At 40.6% G+C, this 21,156-nt stretch overlaps 3 protein-coding genes and 1 long non-coding RNA gene across 6 annotated transcripts; 2 read left to right on the top strand and 2 right to left on the bottom strand.

Annotated features, from left to right (window-relative positions):
- The first annotated feature begins 2,431 nt into the window (after positions 1-2,431).
- On the top strand, positions 2,432-6,786 carry LOC115778657 (inactive tyrosine-protein kinase PEAK1). The gene is made up of 4 exons (XM_030726859.1): positions 2,432-2,530; positions 2,719-2,843; positions 4,558-5,111; positions 5,389-6,786. The coding sequence occupies exons 1-4, from the start codon at positions 2,466-2,468 to the stop codon at positions 6,499-6,501; spliced, it is 1,857 nt and encodes a 618-aa protein (XP_030582719.1). The 5' UTR covers positions 2,432-2,465; the 3' UTR covers positions 6,502-6,786.
- A 367-nt stretch (positions 6,787-7,153) lies between these two features.
- oaz1a (ornithine decarboxylase antizyme 1a) lies at positions 7,154-13,878 on the bottom strand. Its single transcript, XM_030726863.1, is given in 6 exon segments — positions 7,154-7,755; positions 8,962-9,047; positions 9,522-9,697; positions 9,841-9,927; positions 9,929-9,995; positions 13,672-13,878. Coding segments are annotated over 6 exon segments (666 nt in total). The 5' UTR covers positions 13,791-13,878; the 3' UTR covers positions 7,154-7,624.
- Positions 12,563-17,521, top strand: LOC115778660 (uncharacterized). The gene is made up of 6 exons (XR_004019857.1): positions 12,563-12,775; positions 15,111-15,193; positions 15,414-15,466; positions 15,552-15,686; positions 15,887-15,963; positions 17,395-17,521. It is a non-coding gene; the product is annotated as an uncharacterized LOC115778660 (long non-coding RNA).
- Positions 17,522-17,616: 95 nt separating this feature from the next.
- amh (anti-Mullerian hormone) lies at positions 17,617-20,797 on the bottom strand. 3 transcript variants are annotated; one of them, XM_030726862.1, is made up of 7 exons: positions 20,604-20,796; positions 20,283-20,357; positions 20,024-20,193; positions 19,716-19,827; positions 19,539-19,638; positions 19,039-19,460; positions 17,617-18,442 (listed from the first exon to the last, which is right to left on the bottom strand). In XM_030726862.1, exons 1-7 carry the CDS (start codon positions 20,704-20,706, stop codon positions 18,036-18,038), a joined length of 1,389 nt encoding a protein of 462 aa, XP_030582722.1. In that variant the 5' UTR covers positions 20,707-20,796; the 3' UTR covers positions 17,617-18,035. The 3 variants fall into 3 exon arrangements, with proteins under 3 accessions (XP_030582722.1, XP_030582721.1, XP_030582720.1); XM_030726861.1 differs by having other exon boundaries at positions 20,283-20,513; positions 20,604-20,792; XM_030726860.1 differs by having other exon boundaries at positions 20,283-20,797.
- Positions 20,798-21,156: the final 359 nt, after the last annotated feature.

Raw genomic sequence — 21,156 nt, 5'->3', positions numbered from 1 at the left:
ACCAAAGAGCTGTCAAAGGATGCCAGGTACAAGATTGTAAATCTGCACACGGCTGTAACAGGCCACAAGACCATCAGCAAGAAGCTTGGTGAGAAGGTGACAACTGTGACAACCTAACCCTCAGTCTGGAGCTCAATGCAAGGTCTTGCCTCATGGGGTGAGGATGATTATTAGAAAGGTGGTGGATCAGGTCAAACTACACCGGAAGAAGCTTGTTCATTATCTGAAGGCAGTTGGGACCACAGTCACCAAGAACACCACTACACTGTAATTCATTGAAATCTTGCAGCACCCACAAGGTCCCCCTGTTCAAGAAGGCGCATGTACAGGGCCATCATAAGTTTGCCAGTGAACATCTAAATGATTCAGAGAAGGTTTGGGAGAAAGTGCTGTGGTGAGATGAAACCAAAATCGAGCTCATTGGCATCAACTCGACCCACCGTGTTTGCAGGAAGACAAATGCTGAGTATGAGTCTAAGAACACCCTCCCCACAGTCAAGCACGAAGGTGGAAACATTATACTTTGGGCTGATTTTCTGCAATGGTATGGGGCGATTTCACTGCATTGAGGGGCCAATGGACAGGGCTACAGTATGTACTGTAAAATATTGCACAAGAACACATAGAATCAGTTTCTTCCAGCCTCTCTCAGACAGAATACCAAAGATGGGTCATGGATGGGTCTTCCAGCATATTAATGACCCAAAACATACCACCAAGGCAACAAAGGAGTGGCAAAACAAGAAGCGCATTAAGGTCATGGGGTGGCTAGTCTCCAGACCTCAATCCTCTGTGGAGCTTCGAGTTGCCAAGGAGCAGCCAAGAAACCCAAAGGATTTAGAGAGTTGTTTTAAAGAGGAGTGGACCAAAATTCCTCCTGAGATGTGTGCAGACCTGGTGACCAGCTACAAGAAATGTTTTACTGTTGTGCTTGACAATAAAGGTTTTTCCACCAAGCACTAAGTCATGTTTTGGCCGTTTAAGCCAGAGGATGTGTGAGTCATTCTGGGATAGGAGTGATTTACCAATGTTCATTTAAGGTAGCTTTATAACATAGACACCAGAGAGCAAACTGTGTGTCTGCTTGTGCATGTGTGGTTGGGGTAGTGGTAGTGTGCATGCATGCATGCATGTGTGCGTGCGTGTGCGTGCATGTGTGCGTGCACATGCTGGGTGAAAGGGGGTTCATAGAAGTGCTGGATTGTCAGTTGCATCACACAGGTGTTGTTGCACTTACCTAAGTGCCACCTATAGTCATTTGTTAATGCTGTCACATTGCTTATCAGTAATGATATATCTGCGCTGGCAACATATGGTGGTAGAATTAAACTTGCTGTAGTCATTCATGTACCTAGAATATAAATGCTCACACATTTCCTGTCCCCCTGACTTTTTGTCTTACAGTGTACCATGGTGTTTATATTTACTAATAGATCTTAGCAACCGATAAGTGAACTATCATGAACTCTGGTCCTGGCATCCATCAGGTCACGTCAGGAAGAACTGTAGTAAATTTGTTGTGCTGTCGTCAAGTTTGCCTGATATGTTTGTGCATTAACCAAAAACCTGCAGAACTGCATTTTTTTTTCAGTGGTGGTTAGCAAATGTCATCATACTGAGATGTGGACACAGCAAGCATTATACTATCTGCTAAACATCAGCTATGTCACTTTGATATGTTGGCTTAAGTATAGTCTCAGAAGTGTTTTGCAGGTTTTTAATTTTTGCTCTGTAAATATATGCATTTTAAAGTGAATGCGAATGGATAAATTTAATTTGATTAAAGACAGAAAGTGATTGTCAGATGGCTTGAATTATCAGTGTCTTACATTAGAAGAGGTTTAAGGAATACTAACAAAAATACTGGCAGATGTTTCTCAGGAGATGTTGCTCAGGAGGCAGTTATTTGGTCTTTACAACTGTCTTTATCTGCTCAAACATGTTTTCCTTCCCTTTAAAGTCACTAATAGCAAGCATTTTAGAGAGCATTGCCTGTGTAAAAAATAAAACTGCATCATGCATATGAGAAAACTTCACGTTGATACTAAATGGCACATGTAGATCAAGTGTAACTGGAAGAAAGGAGTATAAATGAGTGCATACTGAGGGGGCTCCGCTGTAACTGCTCTTCCCCATTTTGACAAGCTGAGGTTAGCTCAGAGAGCAGGTTTGCCCTCAGAACAGACATAACCTTTCCGGTGCCAACCTCAAGCTCTGACTAAAAAACGATTAAAGCAAAAGATAAACATGGCAACCTCAAGAAGAAACAAACTTGCTTCAAAATGTGCCACTCCACAAATGAAACCGTAAGAGGCAGAGAAAAAAGTAGCAGAGGGAGTAACTGAAACAGACGGGAAGTGTTTTATAGTGACTGAGCTAGCCTCCTAGGCTTCACATGCACCAAGTTCAGTGGCAGAAGTAAACTGTGAGAGAAGTGGAAGAGCAGGTTGGGTGTTAGATTCCAGATGGCGTGTGCTTCTAGCAGCAGCGTGGAGGAGCAGCCACCAGCACTGCCTGTCAAACAGCACAGGTAAGAGTAAAAGTACACTATCTTTCTCTTATAAAAGGTGAACATTTATGGTTTCTTTTGCTGTCTTTTTCATTGGGTTTTATCAATATCATAACATCAAAAATAACTGCAGACCCACGATTAACAGTGGAGAGCAGGAACCAGCTGCTTTTGCTGTGCATTTATTGCAATTCGGCACATTTCCTCAGGCATTCCAGCGTGGAGTCTGACTTCAGCCCTGTTGGACTACAGCATCAAACCTCTGCATACAATGATGTCTTTCCTGAACCCACTGATTGTAATGCAGCCCAGTGCCCCATACACCAACGTTACGGTAAGTTTACAGAATGATGACAACTTTGACAACTCCAGCTGCATACACCAAAATATCACTGTAAAAATAAATTAGGCAAATAGCATGCTGGTTTACGGTATGGTTTGCTGTTTCCTGATGACTGAAGCATACAGCTCAGTGTGATGGGAAAAAATACTACTACATGTGGTTCTTTTTTCTCAGTTCGCCTTTCAGTTCATGAGAACTCAAGAGGAAGTCACCTTGTGAAACTTTTACTTTCAGCAATGTCAGTGTAAATGGCTCCCAACAAACTCTTGGACATTTGACTGTACTATGCAAGCAGCTTCCTCTTTTTTTAGTCTGAAGCAGGGGTGTCAAACTTAATCCATGGGCCATATGCTTCCAGTGAGATATTAAGTAGGCTAGACCAGAAAAAAAAAAAAAAGAGCAACAGTCTGTAAATAAAAATCAATGATTCCTTTTCTTTCCGTGTAAAGAAGTACTCTCTTAAAATATTCACATTTAATTAAGCATCGCCTTACAGAACAGATCACGAACAGTCTGAGCTGTCTTCATAAAAATGAGTGCTGTTTTGACAGTATCTCAGTTTTTCCACATTCAGTCAGTCTGCTGTCATCACAAAAGCACAAGTTGGCAAAGGCTCCTTTGTTTAACCATTTTACTTCAGTGTGATAATGTCTTTGTCTGTGAGAAGGCTGTGAGACTGATGATAATTCATAGTGTGATCCTAAAGACTTGCAACTAGGGGTGGGACTTTAACGCGTTAATTTTGATTAATTAATTACAGGGAAATTAACGAATTAAACATTTTAACGCATTTTAATCGCACTTTGCACCGTGGAACGTTTCTCAGTGCACGAGTTCCAGGCATACAGATTATATCGACGCACAATGTCCAAATTTAGGGGCCGCATCCTTCGAAGGACCCGGCCCACGTAGACCGGGGCCTTCGCAGCCCACGAAGACCGCAAAGATTGGAAGTGAGCGGCTACCCTTCATATCAGCGTCGCCTGCCCTCACCTCTGTAGCTCATGTCGCCTAGCAAGCGTGAGTGCGAAGCACAGCTGTGGAAAAGCAGCTGGTTAAACGGAGAACGAACTTTTTCACCTTTTTGTGGTTTAATTTTAATTCTTTAATTCAAAATAAGCTGTTAAAACAAGCATAACAACATCAAGGAATACAGCTGAGCTAATGATTAATTTCCAACTATATTAAGTGAGACATTAATGTTGAATAAAACTATCCAGTTATGATGCTTAACTTTAATTTCAGGAGTTTGCTTATCACAGGAGCACTTCCACCCTTCGTTGGTCTGTGTAGTAGACTGGTGGGAAAATAAACAAAATTTTGAAGTTTAAGCTTATGTATATTAATTAATTCATCAACCAAACTTAAATTAATATTTCTAATGTTAAATATTAAAATGTGATTAATTTTGATTAATTAATTACAAAGCTTCTAATTAATTTGATTAATTTTTTTAATCGAGTCCCACCCCTACTTGCAACATAATGTTTACTGGTGCACAATACAGGTAAAAGTAAAATAGATGAAATTCTGCCCTCCTTCACAATTTCGCCACTTGCAAAACCATCCAGTGACTGGACCTTTAGTGGGCCAGTTGCAGCTTTACATTTGACACCACTGTTCTAGAGATATTATGCCTAAACTACTTCCTCTTCTTTGCCTGCTGTTGTAGTCTGACTTTAATTCCTCTGACTATGTTGCTCAGATCCCTCCAGACACCTCGAAAGATTTTTCTCTGATGGCACCCCTCCGCCTGTCCCAAAGAAGAGGTTAGCTCGCACCTTATCTTTCCCTGCCACCCACATGCCTTCCTTCACTCCCGTGCCACCCCTCTCTCCTCTGCAAAGATGCCCCCAAAACTTTGACAACCCACTGTACATGATGCCACGCATACCTGATTGTTTTTTCCAAGAGGAAGCAGAAGAGATCAAACCAGCCACAAGAAGTCCTGTCACCGTAGTGTCCTTCTCCCAGCTGTCATTTGATACTCCAGATGAACATCTTCCCTACCTCTTCAACAGTTTTGTCGACCAGGGGGCTGTTTCTCATGGGATTCAGCATCGCCATCTACTCTTTCTTAGAAGCATGGCACAGACTGTGGAGGCAAGGTGCCTGCTAGAAGCCTCCGAAAGGGATCTGAGTTCATACCAGCCTCAGGATTTTCTGCTGCGTGAGGGCAGCAAGCCAAAGCAGATTGGAAACATGACTTACCACAGCCTGCACAGTCCTAAGTTCCCAGGGAGAGTGTTTGGTTTAAGGGTAATGTTACATCTCTTTTATTTATTCCACATAGTTTACAACAAGCTCTGTGTGCATATTGTCATTTGTAGTTGTTACATTTCCCTTGAAATTGTCTGCAAAAGTGGTAGCAGCCAGTATAACAAATATGATCTTTATCAGCATCTGCAACTGCCACAATGATTTGTGGTAGCAAGAAGATTTCCTCTAAACTATGTTATGCAACACAGCTGCAGCAGAATGAACTTTTTAAACATGTTTAGCATTAAATACTGTTGTGGTAAACTTTTCTGTACAGGTACACAAACAGACTGATGAGGTTTTCTCAGCTCACATCCAGCGACAGCCATCACATGTCAATGTGCAAGATGTTATAGCTTATTTCCAGTCCAACAATATCTACAAAAACAGTGAAAGCACATCACAAACTCAAGATCCCGCAGCAGGCTCTTTTCCACCAAAGTCAGACTGCAGTCCTGCTAAACCACCAGGTGGAAGCAGCACTGAATGTGCTGCAGAACCTGTGAACCTGAGCGAGCTCACAGTTCAATCTTCCCTCCAGAAAGGGCGCACTGTGAGCGTTGAGAGAGACCTGCCACGCGCCACCCTAGAGGACTTTGTTAAAGATAGCTGCTTGCTACAGAACACAGAGTCTCTGCATTATTATAGGCAGGTGTGTGCTCTGTTGCTGCAAATATTAATGGGATCACACCATCTGTACAGTAACAGTGGCACTGCAGCTCTGCTCAAACCCCGAGAGATCCTTCTAGTGTGGCCTCATGAGAAGGACAAGGGAGAGAACAGCTTGAATGAGGATGACTCTGAGGTGAAGGAAGGTTTCAAGACCAACAGACAGAAAGAAGAAATGGAGCGTGAAAACACACAAGAAAAAGGAAGGACTCAGATGTTATGGAAGACACAAGGTTGTCCTCGTGTCGCGCTAATGCCACAGACGTCCTCTCAACCCCTCATCTCAATCAAATTGCAAATCAGAGATTTAATTCAGTACTGCTTGCACCCGCAAAAGAGCCCAGCATCTCTGAGTTCAGTTCCAGATCTGTGCAAATCCTTCTACCAAAACGGGCTTCTTCATCTGTCCTCTCTGCTTCAGCGCGACAGTGGTCCCCAGATGACAAACATGGTAGCCATGCTTCAGGTGCTCCTCTGGGGTCCACACATCTCTCTCTTCAATCAAGGAGGCCCTTCAACCAACCTGATACATAACTGGCTGACAATCAAGCGGGCCCTGCTGGTTATGAAGTTGGCAGAGAGGGGGCTGATCCAAGATCAGTCTCTTCTGGGCTGGGAGGACTGCATGTGCTTGCAGTATCTGTCATTTACAGACTCTGAGACAATTATGAGTGTGGTCAATCAGCTGTGGCACACTGTGAACCCTGAGCAATGTTTATAGTCAATATATGATAACCTGTTGCTAACAATGGACTCCTTTGATGACTCCTGCAGTGCATCAGGCCAGCACGTTAAGGTCTAAGTGTGCATTATGTTTAAAGTGAACAAGTTTTGACTGAGAAAAAGTCCAATTCAGTGCTTTCTCTTTTATTTCCTGTTCATGCACTGTACTTCATAGTGTAAAACATGTCTAATAAAAAGGCTCCACTAGTTAATAAAGGCATTTTTTTGTCAGCTTCAGTTGAATTTTACATTACGTTACAGTTTTACTCATGTTGTGAAAAAAAAAAATAAAAAAAATCCACATTTCCATTTTTGCTTGTACACTTCTCTCTGGTTATTGGGTGGGGATCAAGTGTGAAAGTGGGGCATGGTTTTCAGTTCTCAGATCTTCACGAAACCACTTGTGTGCACAAATGAATTCAACTCCATGCAAGCCTTTGACTTTCTGAGGGGGTGTAACCTTATTCTGTGTGGCCCAAATCAAGAGTAAAATGCAGCCAGGAGGTGGTTACACAACAGCTGCTTACTTTAGCTTTGTGTTTGGCCATTAAGTAAACATTTACTCCTTTTAGAGGCAATGAAACAGTATATTGTGTAACCTGTGAACTCGTAAAAGGCTGTAATGTATGTTTCACAAGACCACAGACGGCACTCTTTAAGGTGAGCACTTTAATTTAGTACAGTTACAACATGCACGTTTCTATCAAGTGGACTGAAACAAATTAAACTCATGCACACATTAAAAAAAAATATACCAACAGGAGAATCAACTGGTAGCTATCATGAAAACATTTCTAATTACATGAGTAAGCTCAATTTAAACTCATCATAAATATATTGGAGATGAGGGTTTAGAGAGAATGAACAGGAAGCCAGCACTACACATCAGGGAGAGGAATACAGCGGTGAGGGTGCATTGCCCAAATATTATGTTGCTTGATTTACATTCCTGATATATTAACATCTTACCCTAGTGCAAATCGTAATGAACACAGCACATGGTAGGTAAAACAAACCTCAACCACACTGAGCTTTCCAAATAAAAGAAAAAATTTTAATCAAAAATGTGTGGTGGACTGAAATAAACAAAAAAAAACATTTGTAACTGCTCAGTGTAATTTTTAATCATCATCTGAAGAGTCACGCTCGATGCTGTAAGCCATGAAGAAAGCGTCGGGGCGGGAAGGGACGAGGGGATGACCTGGTCTCACAATCTCAAAGCCCAGGAAACTGAATGTACGTAGCAGGGATGCTGCGGAGAGCGACATGAGAAGAGATGCTGGTCAGCCAAAGCCGCTCAGTGCAACTCAGATTTTAGAATGAACAGAGCCATGAAGTGAAAAGCACTTAGCATTATAAACATATCGCTATGGACTCAGGAAGACTAAGTTAACGTGTCTGTGTGACATTTCTTGGTCAAATATCAGGGGTGTCTGGAAAATGTAAAATAATTTGCGGTGCACTGAATTACGGAAAAGTAAATACCCATCATATCAAATGTTAATGATGGGAATTCACTTGGTACAGCCTGAGGTTAGGATGAGGAAAACTTGGATAGACCCTGATTCAATAATGTCAGTTTCAACATAAAACTGCTAAGAATTTGTGGTTTTCATTATCTATGTCAGCATATCAGTAAACACTGGACACTGGAGAAATATTCACCTCTCTCCAGAATGTCCCAAAAGGACAAAAACATTGGTGTGATCATTGGGGCCTCAAGCAACATGTTAAAAATTGGCAGGACAGTTTCAGGAGCACTTCGAAAAATCATTCTCAGGTTACAGAGTTTTAATTCAGACAGGTCCTGGACCTGAGCTTATTTAAAGTGGCCTAAGATGAAATGAAAAACCACCCTGCTGTGTGACCGATCAAAATTATTTTGGGAAATCACAGATGCTGTGTCTTAAGAGGAGGAGAGCCATATGGACTGCTACCAGTACACAGGTTTAAAAATAATAATAATTAGTCCACATGACATGGTTAACACAGATCCCATTAATGCTGAACAATATACACAGGTTTTAGAGCAATATATGCTTCCAGCCACATGGCTTATTTTTCCAGGCCATACAGGTATTAGAGTATTTCAGCAAGAATATGCCAAGAAATATTCTGCGTGTATTGTAACATCCTGGCTCAAAGAGTCTGGCCTGAGTCCAGACATGCCACCTACTGATGAAATTAACTGCAATATTAAACAAAAACAAAAGGAAATCACATCAAGTATGAAAGGCAAAACATTTTTCTCTGGAAACCAGAGCAACCCTTTACGTAGTTTTCAAACACTCCCATGGGGTTGCAAGCAGCATATCACAAATTTATTATGGGTTGGAAAACTAATGTAAAAAGATCATGTAGTTAATCACAACTGTTGTTGTGTGTTTAACAGATCAAGCATACAAAGTATTAACAGTTTTAAGACACCTGGTTTAAAAAAAAAAAAATTTTCCCTCACCTCTATCGTCTCGGCTCTTATGAAAACAGATGAAAACGTGTTCAACCTGCAGCTGCTCTTCTGCAAATTCCAGCAGAAGAGCAAAACTGGAAAGAAACAGTAAACAAAGAAGGGTTAATGTTTTGTCAGAGGGTTGTTAATAATTTGGGGCAGAACACATTTCTTAGAACAGATCTTAGCTATAAATTTACCTAAAGGCTTGAGGCCTTAATTTAGGTCAGCCCCCCCCCCCCCCCCCCACGCTTTTACAAATATGTAGAAAGATGTAAATATTTTTAGAAATTACTATTTTTGACTTTAGGAGTTTTTTTTAGTGTACATGTGAATATTATTATAGCTGCTCATATACTGCATCAGAAGACACAAAAGCCCATTTTACTTTGGCATTTGACTAACAATTTCAAAAATTTGTTCTTTCTGAAGTCAAAGTTTTAGATCGGCAGTAGAAAACTGTTTCTGCTTTAACCCCACTGTAAGGTAAAAGCGTCTGGCCCATTTCCTCTTAAACAAAAATAGCTTTCATTTAAATTACTTGCAAAAAAAAGGTTTTGCCTATTCACCTGTCTTTGCTGCCCTCAGGCAAAGCTCCAGGAGGGATTTCAACATACAGGTTCCCTCCTTTCAGCGCTGCCCTCCAGACACAGTGCTTTCCTTCAGAGCACTGGGGCTCAAAGAGCAAGAATCGCACTCTGCTGTTGGCAGAGGAAGGCTCCTCAAGAACCAGCAACTGAGCATCCTAGCAAAAAATAAAATAAATAAAAATGAGTATAAGAGATATGCAGTTTCATTTAAGAATTAAGTTACAAAATAACATTCCAGCAGTTACATTTCTGTATTTCTTAAAAAAAAAAAAATAAAATAAAAACTTTTATCACTTACAGAATAGAACAGCTTAGCTGAAAGATTGCGATCCCGTTGGTCATTCCCTCGCCCACCTGGGATCTTCAGGGGTGGGAGAGGGGCATCAGGAGCACCACAGAGGCCCCGGACACGGGTTACTGCAACAGTGGGAGCACCTCAAAGGACTGGAGATACTGGAAAGCGAAACAAACGCACACACAGACGGAGCCATCGTAAGCTGGGTACGCAGTCAAGATCCTGCTACCAAACACAAACCAAGCTCTCTACATAAGCAGCAGGCTTGGCACACGTTACACTGCTAAGTAATTCATCTTGGAAACTACAGTAAAACATTTGCTAAATCTGTGAGTCTTTAGACACAAAAGTAAAAGACTGGGGGAACTGGTTCAATCAGTAACGTCTCCATCTTAAGCAGAGTGCGTTATGTGCTGACAGATGAGGAACATTTGGCAGAAAAGAGAAGTGGTTTATGTTGCACTACCACATCACCGATGACTCACTAAAAAGTCTAACAATTCTTGTCAGCTTTCAGTTAACTATTGACTAACAATTTTGAAAAATGCTTTTTTTCTGTGTCTCACAAAGACACATCAAAGCTTCACAAAGCTAACGTTTGTCTGGTTTAGTGTCCCTGCCGTCACTTGAACCTCCTCAGAACCTGCATCCACATATATGGACATTACATTTTGGTTTTGCTGCACCTTATATTTCATTCGGCTCAATAGTGTTTTATACTTTGTTAAACAATGTTGACTTTGTTGTGTTATGCTATAAAATAAATCCAGTGTCCCTATCTGAGGATATTTTTTTTTTCCTTTTTACATAAGTATGTAACAACCATGTAACAAAATACAACTTCAAAAGAGGAAGTTTAGTTTATTTACATATCAGGTCAATCTAGTCACAAATATCTAGGAAAAAATTAGAAATGCGTTGCAAAGAGGAGCTCAGGTCTCAAGAGGTTTAGCTTGTTCCATGGTTCTCACAGGAAACCTGCAAGGGGAACAGGCTATTTTTTCCTCTAGCCATTAGCCTACTTTAGCCCTTCACAAACCACACGACTCCAGTTCAAAAGAAACGGACAAACACGACTCATCAGCCATTTTAATTCAGAGCTGTGTCACAGTACTCCGCAGATTTAGCTTGCCTTCCTCGTACAGACTTCTTTGTGTGTGTGTGTGTGGCTGCATACATTTACGACTTTGAGAGAAGGCCTGTTCTCAGGAATCCTATTAGGAACAAAACCCACTGTCTCACACACACACACACACACACACACACACACACACACACACACACACACACACACACACACACACACACACACACACACACACACTCTTACGCAAATGCCACCGATGTGCTACATATGGAGCATAAGTGTAGAAACCAAATGAGAAAAAAGTGCCACTTGCATATCTAAACTGTGTCAATATGCAATATCCGGGATTGAGGATTTTAAACAAATACAGTTACTCCCTGAATCTGGTTATCAGATTAGGAAACGCAGCCAGGTGCCACCTCTGCATAAACCCCCAAAGCCTGCTCTCCACAATTTAAAGAGATCAAACTCTTCAGGTTTTCAGTCAATTACTGTCCTAGCATTCTTTGACACTGCCGTGTGAACAGTAGGCAGCACTGCACACTGACGCCCCTGGGGGTCGTCTTGATAAGAACAGCTGCGCTGAACAAGAGTGACCGAGTCTCTCCAGCTTCTGTTTGTTCGAGAGCTTGCTATAAATGGACAACATGTAAAGGACGGTGCCACGAGAACAGTATCCATTTAGCAGAGAATCATCTACTCTCTCATGTTAACAGTTTCTATCTGCCCTGCACTTATAATTAGCCACTAGAATATCATTTGATGTGTGCTATGCTGGTTTGTAATTCTGTTTTATTTGGATGTGGTGAATTTCAGATAATTATATCTTACCTTATGTTATTTTACTTTGCTTTCATCTTATGATATGTTCTGCTATACTGCATTTTAGCTATAAGGAGCCATATACTACTCTACACATGTAAGCCATTTTGGTAATAGAAAGGTTTATTATAACATACAACACATTCTTTAGGCCCCAGGTTGCTCTGGCTCTCCACAAAAGAAAAATTAGCAGGACTGTGATAAAGACTTAACCATTTCTTTTATGAGAGGTTTAATTTACTTAAGTTTACATACATTTTTTTAATCAGGTGGCCAAAAATGAGAAGAATAAGGCAGCTTAGGCTTCTCCTAAGTGAGACAGACTCTTTGCATGAATATAAGTGGACCAATCGTGCTTCATGCATTGTCACCTTGAAAAGAAAGAAAGAAAAAAATAACTTGTACAGGTTGTTGGCAGCTACATTTTTTAGCTGCTGTCAAGATCACAATTCTCCTCCTATCATAATGAAATTATTATTATTGGAAGACGTGGATACAACATGCCGTTGCTAAATAAGCCATATCAAAGCCTTATCACACATGATAAACTGTGGGGCAGCAAATTTATGAAGGCATCCATTTCAAGCTTTGGCTTGAAGAGCTTCAAAATGGATATAAGCCTATGTACACAATCTCTTTCACAGCATTATGTAACTGCATCTAACTTATTGTAACAGCCAGGGGAAACAAAACTGCATCAAGATTTGTGTGTATGTCATAACTGGATTAAAAATTCCCCATGCCCCCCCCCCCCCCCTCCCGGCCCCCTCCAACGCAGTGCAGTGGAAATTTCCTACGAGTGCCTCAAACACTATAGATCAGGACAAACGGGCCGCGTCAACAGAAATCTTGTCAGGGCACGAGTGAAGCAACCACCACCACCCTGGGTTAATCGTTTACAAACAGTTTAAAAATTAAGAAACGAGGCATCCAGGCGTCAACCCCCACGGTCCTCTCACTTCCACTCGATCGGTACTTTAATCGGATTCAAACGAGCAAACGACTGGCTGAAGAATGGGCCCCTCAGTGGTTTGTATAAATCAAACCAAATCAGATTAGAAAACATTGCAAAGGTTGTTTTCAACGTTGGTTAACTGTCTTCCCTAACGAGCCACCTGCAAACCGAGCTGATTCGTGTTTTCCAGAAGTTACTGGATGTTTTATCTCGGGTCCGGGCGGACCAAATGTAAAAATAAGATAATCCATGCAACCACAAATTATCAGTACAGTCATCATTTTAACTACGTGGTTAGCGATAAAATAACTTTACCTAACCCTCTACAAACATTTTAGTGGTAGTTCTGCATCACAGCACATAAACACAATGCAAAGTAATGTGGTTTCAGTGCCACTGATCATTTTCACTGCCAAGGACAAAAACATGAAAGCATCCGTCACACTATTACCTATCGCTAAAGCGGTAGCGTTTAGCTAAAATGTCTACGATGACATTTAAGAAAAAACACACACACACCAAATAATGATAAAAAATGCCGTTATTGAGCCTTCTGACACTCGTCGTTTGTATTTTATTCTTTTTATAATACACAGTTTAAGCATTATCGGTGATTAATAAGAAACCTTTTGACACGTTAGCTCAGTAATCGATAACGCGTCTGTGTGGCGTTTGACATATTAGCTTACGTGTTAGCACCTGCTAAGCTATCAAAGCAGCGCCGTGACATTTTGCTTTAAATCCCGGTACAGTGCTGTAATTTAAGATGATTATTAAGTATACTTTATTGAACTGAAATAAGTAACTCGTGGTTCACAATGTGCTTTATGAAAGCCAAATGGAACAAGTGTCACTGTTATGTAAACACAAAGAGCTGGGCTAGCCACTGCACAGGGTACACCTCAGGTAGGCCGCGGTTTTTAAACTTAGCTTAGCTCACTTAGAGCAGCTGACACAGACCGCAACATACCTTCCACTTCCAGGTTTGTTATTGGACTGCTCGATAACAGGCATCTCGGATAAGTTTCTCTCTTTCTCTCTAGCAAAACAATGACTATTCAAAATCGTCTGTAGGTTAGATTTAACCATCCGGCCAGCGTCCGCACCAGCTGCTCGCTCTGTCCTCTCCTCGTAGCCGTGTGCGGGGCTAAAGAGCTGTCGAGCTGCGGTATTTGGCAGGGGCGTGTCCTGTTCGTCGTGACGTTTACAGTCGAAATGTGACGCACTTACTCAGGCCAGTCACTTCTCAGCTTAATCAAATAAACAACAAAAAAACAAAAACAAAACGTTGAGCATACTACAATTTATATCACAAAAAGTATCAAAGAGCTACAACAAAATAGCCTAACGTTGGACCTAAAATACACACAATACAAGTAATTCACAATTACTGCATACTCCTAGTATAGTCACTTTTATTTTGTGTAGTTAATATCAATATTTTCTATTTGTTTATTTTGTTATTTTTACATATATTTTTGGCCTAAAATAGACAGACTGGCAATATTGTCAATAATGTTACACACTCTTCCATAAAAACAACTAAATAATTGAGAATTACAATTCAAAGTTAGAGAAGTGCATTAGTGAATACTAAGTTTAGTAGAATACATTGTTATAGGCTATATCCTAGTACTGTGTTGTTACTGCTGATGCATTTAATCTGTCAGCAGCATTTTGATGATGATGCTGATGATGATGATACTTTATTGATCCCACAACGGGGAAATTGCAGTTAACACGTTTCACATTTTAAAATAAATTGAGATCCCTTTATTGTCACTATATACAGTGATTCAGTGAAATTACAGGTGACATTAAAAAACACATTACAGACATCCATACATACACCCAATCATACACTTGATCAGTTTCAGCCAATCATAAAACCATACACTATAGGAAAAAACTGAACAAATCAGGGTGAAATAAGGGACTGGGAGTGCAAGTGTCTCACTGATAATAAATATTAATAAAGTGAAGTGAAAGAAAGTGAAGAGAAGATAAGAACGGCACAAACAGTAAAAGAATATTACACACACAGTGATGTGAAGTTTGTGTGTTACAGACTCACTGAGTGTTGATGAGGGTGTGGATGGCTTTGGGGAAGAAACTGTTCAGCAGTCTGTATGTGTATGTGTTTTAATTTGAGTTGGAACTAATTTATTATGAGATTAATATTTAAGAATGTATTATGTTTTAGGGCCTCCTCATATTTAAATGTAAATTTTTAAATCGACCTGATAACTCTGGCTTGTCGTCCTCTGAGTTGCGGAGGAGCAGAAGTAGGATTTACATTGTTCCTGCCACTGGAAGACTGTTGCTGCTAATTCTCGTTCACCTATAGGCGAACTGCTGTTCAGTTTGAATGTCACTTTCCTTTTTTCACATCTGTGCCTGTCAATCAAGAAGCAAGGGAGCGTGGTGCAGGGTGTGTATAAATCCGTCTCTGCTGCCCGCAGCAGTACAGCTTAAGCACAACTGAAAATTTGGTAAGTTTATTCTTCTGTGCAGACGGTCATATCAAACTAAACTCCGAGCTTCATATTTGTCTTTCTGAAAGAGCGGCATGTGCTCACAGACTAACACAGCTTAAAACAGGCTTGGAAGATCTCTATACTGCTGCTTGTGTGTATTTTTATGCTATTTTGCTAAAGCTGAAACACACAGTCTTACCAAACTACATGCAAATCTGATTTCCTCATCTCACAGTGTTATCTTTCAACCACAAGAAGCTGGAGCTTGACTGTCTAAAGGCATCATAAGTAAGATGCATGTTCCAGTAAACAATCATCTGACTGATGAAACTGAGGCAACAAATAAATGTCTCTGACTTGTGTCTTTCTGTAGTGTCTTATGAGCGGATTCTCTCCATTGAAAATTTAAGTGATGTTCCAAATCCATGGAAGGGATTCACTATGAACCGCTGTTTAGTGGTGGCACTGGTTGTGCTAATTGTGAGCTCAGGAGTTAATGAGGTGCACGGTGAGTGCTGGTGATCAGTCACTTTGCCCTCAGCATGAAATATTTTGAGCTTGTTCCTGACTGGTTGCTGTAATTTATAACAGTATTTTTAACTTTTTGTTTTGTTTTCAATAAACATTTTCAGAACCACACCTTATGTGTAACTCTCCCTCCTCTATTTAACAGGCTTTCTTAGTCTCTCATATGATTGTGTTCTGTAGATGCTCTGGATTATGTTGTGGAGAAGACCGGTGTCTGGTCTGTCTTTGGAATTCTGCAGAGTCCTTCAATATCACAGGTATTGTGTTGCTTTGTGATACTGTCAGCCTGCACCTTTTGGTTTCTGTGTGCACTTTAAAGACACAGTATAGTCTTTTACTCTGTTTGCTGGATCAGCTACAGCTGATTGCACAATTGCACGATTACACTCATTTCCAGCTCAGTATTTTAGTGATTTGTCTCGGCTAAAATAAACAAATAAATGTATTAGCCACGCATGATCACTGTCCAAAATAATCATTATTTATCCTTTACTGGGCCTTGGTGCAGCCCCTCAGTGCATCCGATGTCTGAAACAAGCCGTTTTAGCTCCTCTGCTATTAAAGCTGCCCTCCATTTCCTTCTGCTTGGTGTTCAAGCTGTCTGTGTGTGAGGAGCATCCCACAGGCAAGCTATGAGTCTGAGATGACCATTTTAGTGATATCTGCTTCTACTGGCCTCATACTACACCAAGAGTAGGAAAAACTGGGTCTGCTGTAAGTTCAAAGAGATTTGGGAGAAAGTCTTTATGAAAATTTAGAAATAAGCAGACCATAAATTTAATTTTACCCATTTGTATGGATGAAAATTAATAAATACTTAATCAACTGATAAATCAATAGCTGGATCCATACTCACCTTACCTGTGATTTTATTGGTTTAAACATCAATACACAATTTTATTGATATTTTGAAAAACCGAATGAGCAAACCTACTTTCTCATGCTTGACAAACATAAAGTTATACAAGATCAGCAAGAGCAGTAACTATTCAACCCTGAACCAAAGCATAAAACATGCAACATCGTCACCTTCTTAAAATAAAGATCTCAGTCATTTTTTTTCAGGTTTTTCACAAAAGACAAAAAAAACTGAACCAAACATTGAAAATATGAAAAATAAAACTTTCATTAAAAAATGAATTAGGCCATTATTTTAAGAGGGTGACGCTGCAATATACTGGATTGGTATAGGTGTCGTGCACCTGCTGAACTGAGTTGCCTGTTGATCCTGTAGAGTTAAACAGTGCAGGTGCTGTTAGGATCTACATCTTTTTTGTGTTAAAAGGACAAAATGACAAGTGTGGCTATATTTAACTGCATTATACTACGATAACATGTCTTTTACATCTCGATTTTTATATTGTGCATTCATCGTCACGTGTTTATGATTCCTGCATGCATTTTTTAAAGTCCCAGGTAGATGTATGCTTACTTGTGGTGATATATGCACAGCTATTTTTTGAGACTAACAGAGTCAGAGATGATGTTATTAGGGGGTTTTTTAATGTATTTTTTTGGCACTTGGAGCACCACAAGATGAGTGCCAGTATAAGATTTCCACTGTATTTAAGGCCTGATTATCCTTTTAATTCAACAAAATTATTTGGACAATTAGGAAAAGGTAAATTTACTATCTAGTAACCAATGTTGTTGTGGAATCAGACGAGTTTCCTGTTGTCTGCCTCCAGATGTCCATATGGGACAGCTTCATGTGGTGGTGGGGATCTGAAGAAGTCGGAGTCATAAGAAGGAGGAAAAAGCCAGTCACTAACAAAGCAATCCTGAAGCCCAAAATCAAAGCATAGCACACGTACTGTGCAGCTGCTGAAATAATCATGTAGTTCAGCAACAGGTTTACAAATACAGAACTCAAGTTTAATGCACACTTTACATTTAATTATTACAAGCTCAAAAAGGATACATTTAAGTCATTTTGTTTGTATTGATGAGAACATAATTTAACTAAGTAAGGACCCTGCTGACTCAGAAACATTTATCGCATAAAGAATATTTAAAATGACTAAATCAGATTTTCATTTTAGCATCACTGATTATCAAAAGTCCTAGAATTAACAACATTAACAGTTCACTTTGTCAGCTTTTAGGACAATTTTGTTAGACTTGTGATCTTCAATAAAGCATAAAAGTGGCTATATTTATAAGAAGTACATTGTAATTAATACTTCATAACTGACACATATGAATAATCTATCAGTTATCTATGTGAAAGTGTAAAATCTGTGTTTACTACCAGTGTATAAATGCTGCATGCAACAAATAAATGACAGTAAAGTAACAGTTAAATGACTCCGCCAAGAACAAAACAGCTTTAGCGACATCCACATTCTCTCGCAATCACATCCGGCTTAATGGAGATGAACGTCTCCTCTGCGTTCCAATCCATCACCTCCAGGGGGTCATAGGCCACAGGCACGCAGCAGGGCGCCCGCACATCCACATTGCCGCTTTCGATGTGGGAGTTTAGCATTATGGCGTGGTTGTTGGCATTGGCCAGAGGGAAAGCACAGGAGCCGTGGCAGCTATTGATGTTTGCACTGGGTGGACCTACAAGAAGCTTTGTAAGGGACACAGTGAGAGCCCTCAGCCCACATACGTGGCGCATCTCTGACGAACTGGGGTTTGCTCTGGTGGCCCGCAGCTTTCTCTGCACGTCGTACGTTTGGGCTACCGTCTGCAGGGCCTTCAGCAGAAGAAATGCTCGGAACTGACTCCCTCCTGTTGTACACAAAAAGTAAATATATGCATTAGTTAAAAAGCGGATGAACGTGATTTTTACTCGGATGACATCAAAATTTATGTCAAGCAAAGCGTCAGAAGCACTTTTGTTGTGATTTGCAACAAGGAGTCCCAGTTTCTAGAGATTGTGGAGTAGCTTTGCTAATATACACAACCAAGGAAAACAATGGAATAATGAGTTAAAGTAGTAGCTAAAATTAAGTAATATCATTGCAATTCTTTTCATTTATTTTCATTTAATATAGTTGGCCTAAAATGATAAATAAATGGTAAGTAAATAATGGATAAATTGCTGAATTATTTAGGTAAAAGGTATGGATATGTTAGTAGGATACATCACACTCCAAATTGTAGTATACCACTCCAAATGACACACTCTTGGGCATCTGTTTTCTCAAAAACCTCTGGTGATATATAAGTGTCAAAATATCCAGGTTCTTTTGACAAATTGGATTTCATTTGTTATGCAATCTGGTGGTCTTTTTTTATTTGATGTTTTTTTTTTTTTTTTTTTATTAATCCTAAGATTTCTGTTCTTTTTAAACTAGAATAATAAGTTTTCTTTTACACATCACCTGTACCATGTTCATCCTTCTGTAATGCACTCAGGTCTTTGAGCCTCCCCAGGCTCTTCTTGGCTCCCCGTGCAACATTCTCCTCTCTGATTATATATGTCATTTGCACCAAAGTCTGCTCCAACCTCTGTCTGAGCTCCTCTAACAGTGCAGGAGACAAGGCCAGCTCTCCATGACACACTGGAAAAATGGAGCCCCAGCTTGTGAAGGCAAAGATTGTGGGGGCTGTGGAGTTGATTATTGCTGCCAGCAGGGTCTCACTGGAGGATAAGCCAAGTGTGAGGGGAGGCAGGGACTGTAAGGAGTCCAGCGGGAGCGGAGGAGAGATGAGGTGTTTCTGAGGCAGAGCAGCACCCAGGAAGCGTTTCAGCTCACAAAGGAAGGAGGTTTGCAAAGAGGCCGGGGATGACCCCGGAACACATCTGGGAAAGCAAAAAAGGATGCTGAGCACATCTCTGACAAAAGTCAAATTCAGTAGAAAACAAGAATGCCAAGCCAACCTAGTATCTGTTCCTCTGTCCCTGGAGAAAAGCAGAAGTGGAGTCATGCTGATGTTACTTCCTGATTTTCCACCAATCAGGATGTCTTTTAGGTTTTGCTCTACAATGAGAGGTAATGTAAGGATGGTACGCAATAAACAAAAAATGGAAAAACATAAAACAAAGACAATATCTCACTCATAGTAGGGATTTTTGTCTCAGCAGAAATCTGCCACTTCTGATTAGCACTCCCCTCTGGTGATTTTCCTGTTAGCAGTATGTATTGTGTTTCTCCTGAAATGCACACCATCTAGAAAACAAAGTAAAACAAAAACCTGGGGTTAGAGAGCAACAATGTGAAGTCTGCAAGCTTGATTCATTAGCATTTTGTTTTTGTTTTTTTTTATTTACAATACCTTTCATTCAAATTTTATCATGTAACAACAACAGAATTAATAGATTTAACAGCACACTTGAAGCAACATTTGCTCCTGACCTCTCTTTACCTGTGTGTTAGGCTGCAGAGACGGACTAGTGAAAGCGACATCCAGGTCTCCTTGTGTTAGTGGACTTTCAAAGGCCAGGAGCAGCACAGGGTTCGTCACGAGCAAAGGCAACTGTGGGAGGTCAAAGGTCAATGTGAGCGTTCCTTGCCCCTCTTCCTCCGACACGTGTGCTAATGAAGAAAACAAAACCACCCACAAAGTGAAGAGAAAAAAAAAAAGATCAAAGAAAAATGAGGTTTCAGTTGGAGTGTGCCGTTACCTGCAGCTGGGTGCAAAACCCCCCAGCTATCTTTCTTGTTAGCGAGGTCTAATAATCTTGACGAGTGATCAGATACTGTGCAGATTCCAAACAAAACCAAAGTACTGTTTATCAGTTCATCCCCATCCCCCACACCTTCATGCAACACCGTAAACATGTCATCCACAAAACACGGTGCAATGCGAGGGACTGCTGCTGCCGCTGAGGTCTTCAATGTTGGGAGTGAGTACTCTGAATTGGACAAAGTAATTATTTCACACACCGAAGAACACGTTTGAAACAATAAAAACATGCAATTCTCAAAACTGGGCAGAGTCTGACCTGTTATTGGGGAGTCTTGGGCCGGATTCAGCTGCAGGGCCACAGAGAGCCTGGTACAGCAGAGCAGCATCACCTCGCTGTAAATAAAAAGGAGACCCAACATGTTTTCACCATCTGTGCGTGTGTCTGTGTGCTCAGATCGTTCTCAGGATGGGAGTTTCATCCTCAGACCTCCCCTTCTCACTAACTGGGATGTCTTGCTGCCAAAATTGGAGAATTGTGTGTCCTTGATGAGTTAGACTGTCAGTATTTGAGATACTTGCTGCACAGAAAGGTGCTCGCTTCCAAAGAGCAGGTTAAACTCAGGCAAAAAAAAAAACAGTCACAGAGGGACGTAGAAAGGGACTTACTGTGAACATAGATGCAGACGGTTCAGGAAAAAAATCCTTCTCGTGTACCTTTCACAGTCCTAAACATCTTTGCTGGAAGATGAGAAGTGTTATTTTAATCTTTCAGGACTGCAGATGTGCAAATGTGCACACTTCGTAATTTAAATAAAGAGGATGGTAGAACTGTAGGGCGCTTCAGACCACAACAGTGATAATTTGCTTGA

This window comes from Archocentrus centrarchus, chromosome 4 (assembly GCF_007364275.1).
Source record: "Archocentrus centrarchus isolate MPI-CPG fArcCen1 chromosome 4, fArcCen1, whole genome shotgun sequence".
NCBI lineage: Eukaryota > Metazoa > Chordata > Actinopteri > Cichliformes > Cichlidae > Archocentrus > Archocentrus centrarchus.
The sequence above is the reverse complement of the archived record's forward strand: the minus strand, read 5'-3'. Positions and strand labels throughout refer to the sequence as shown.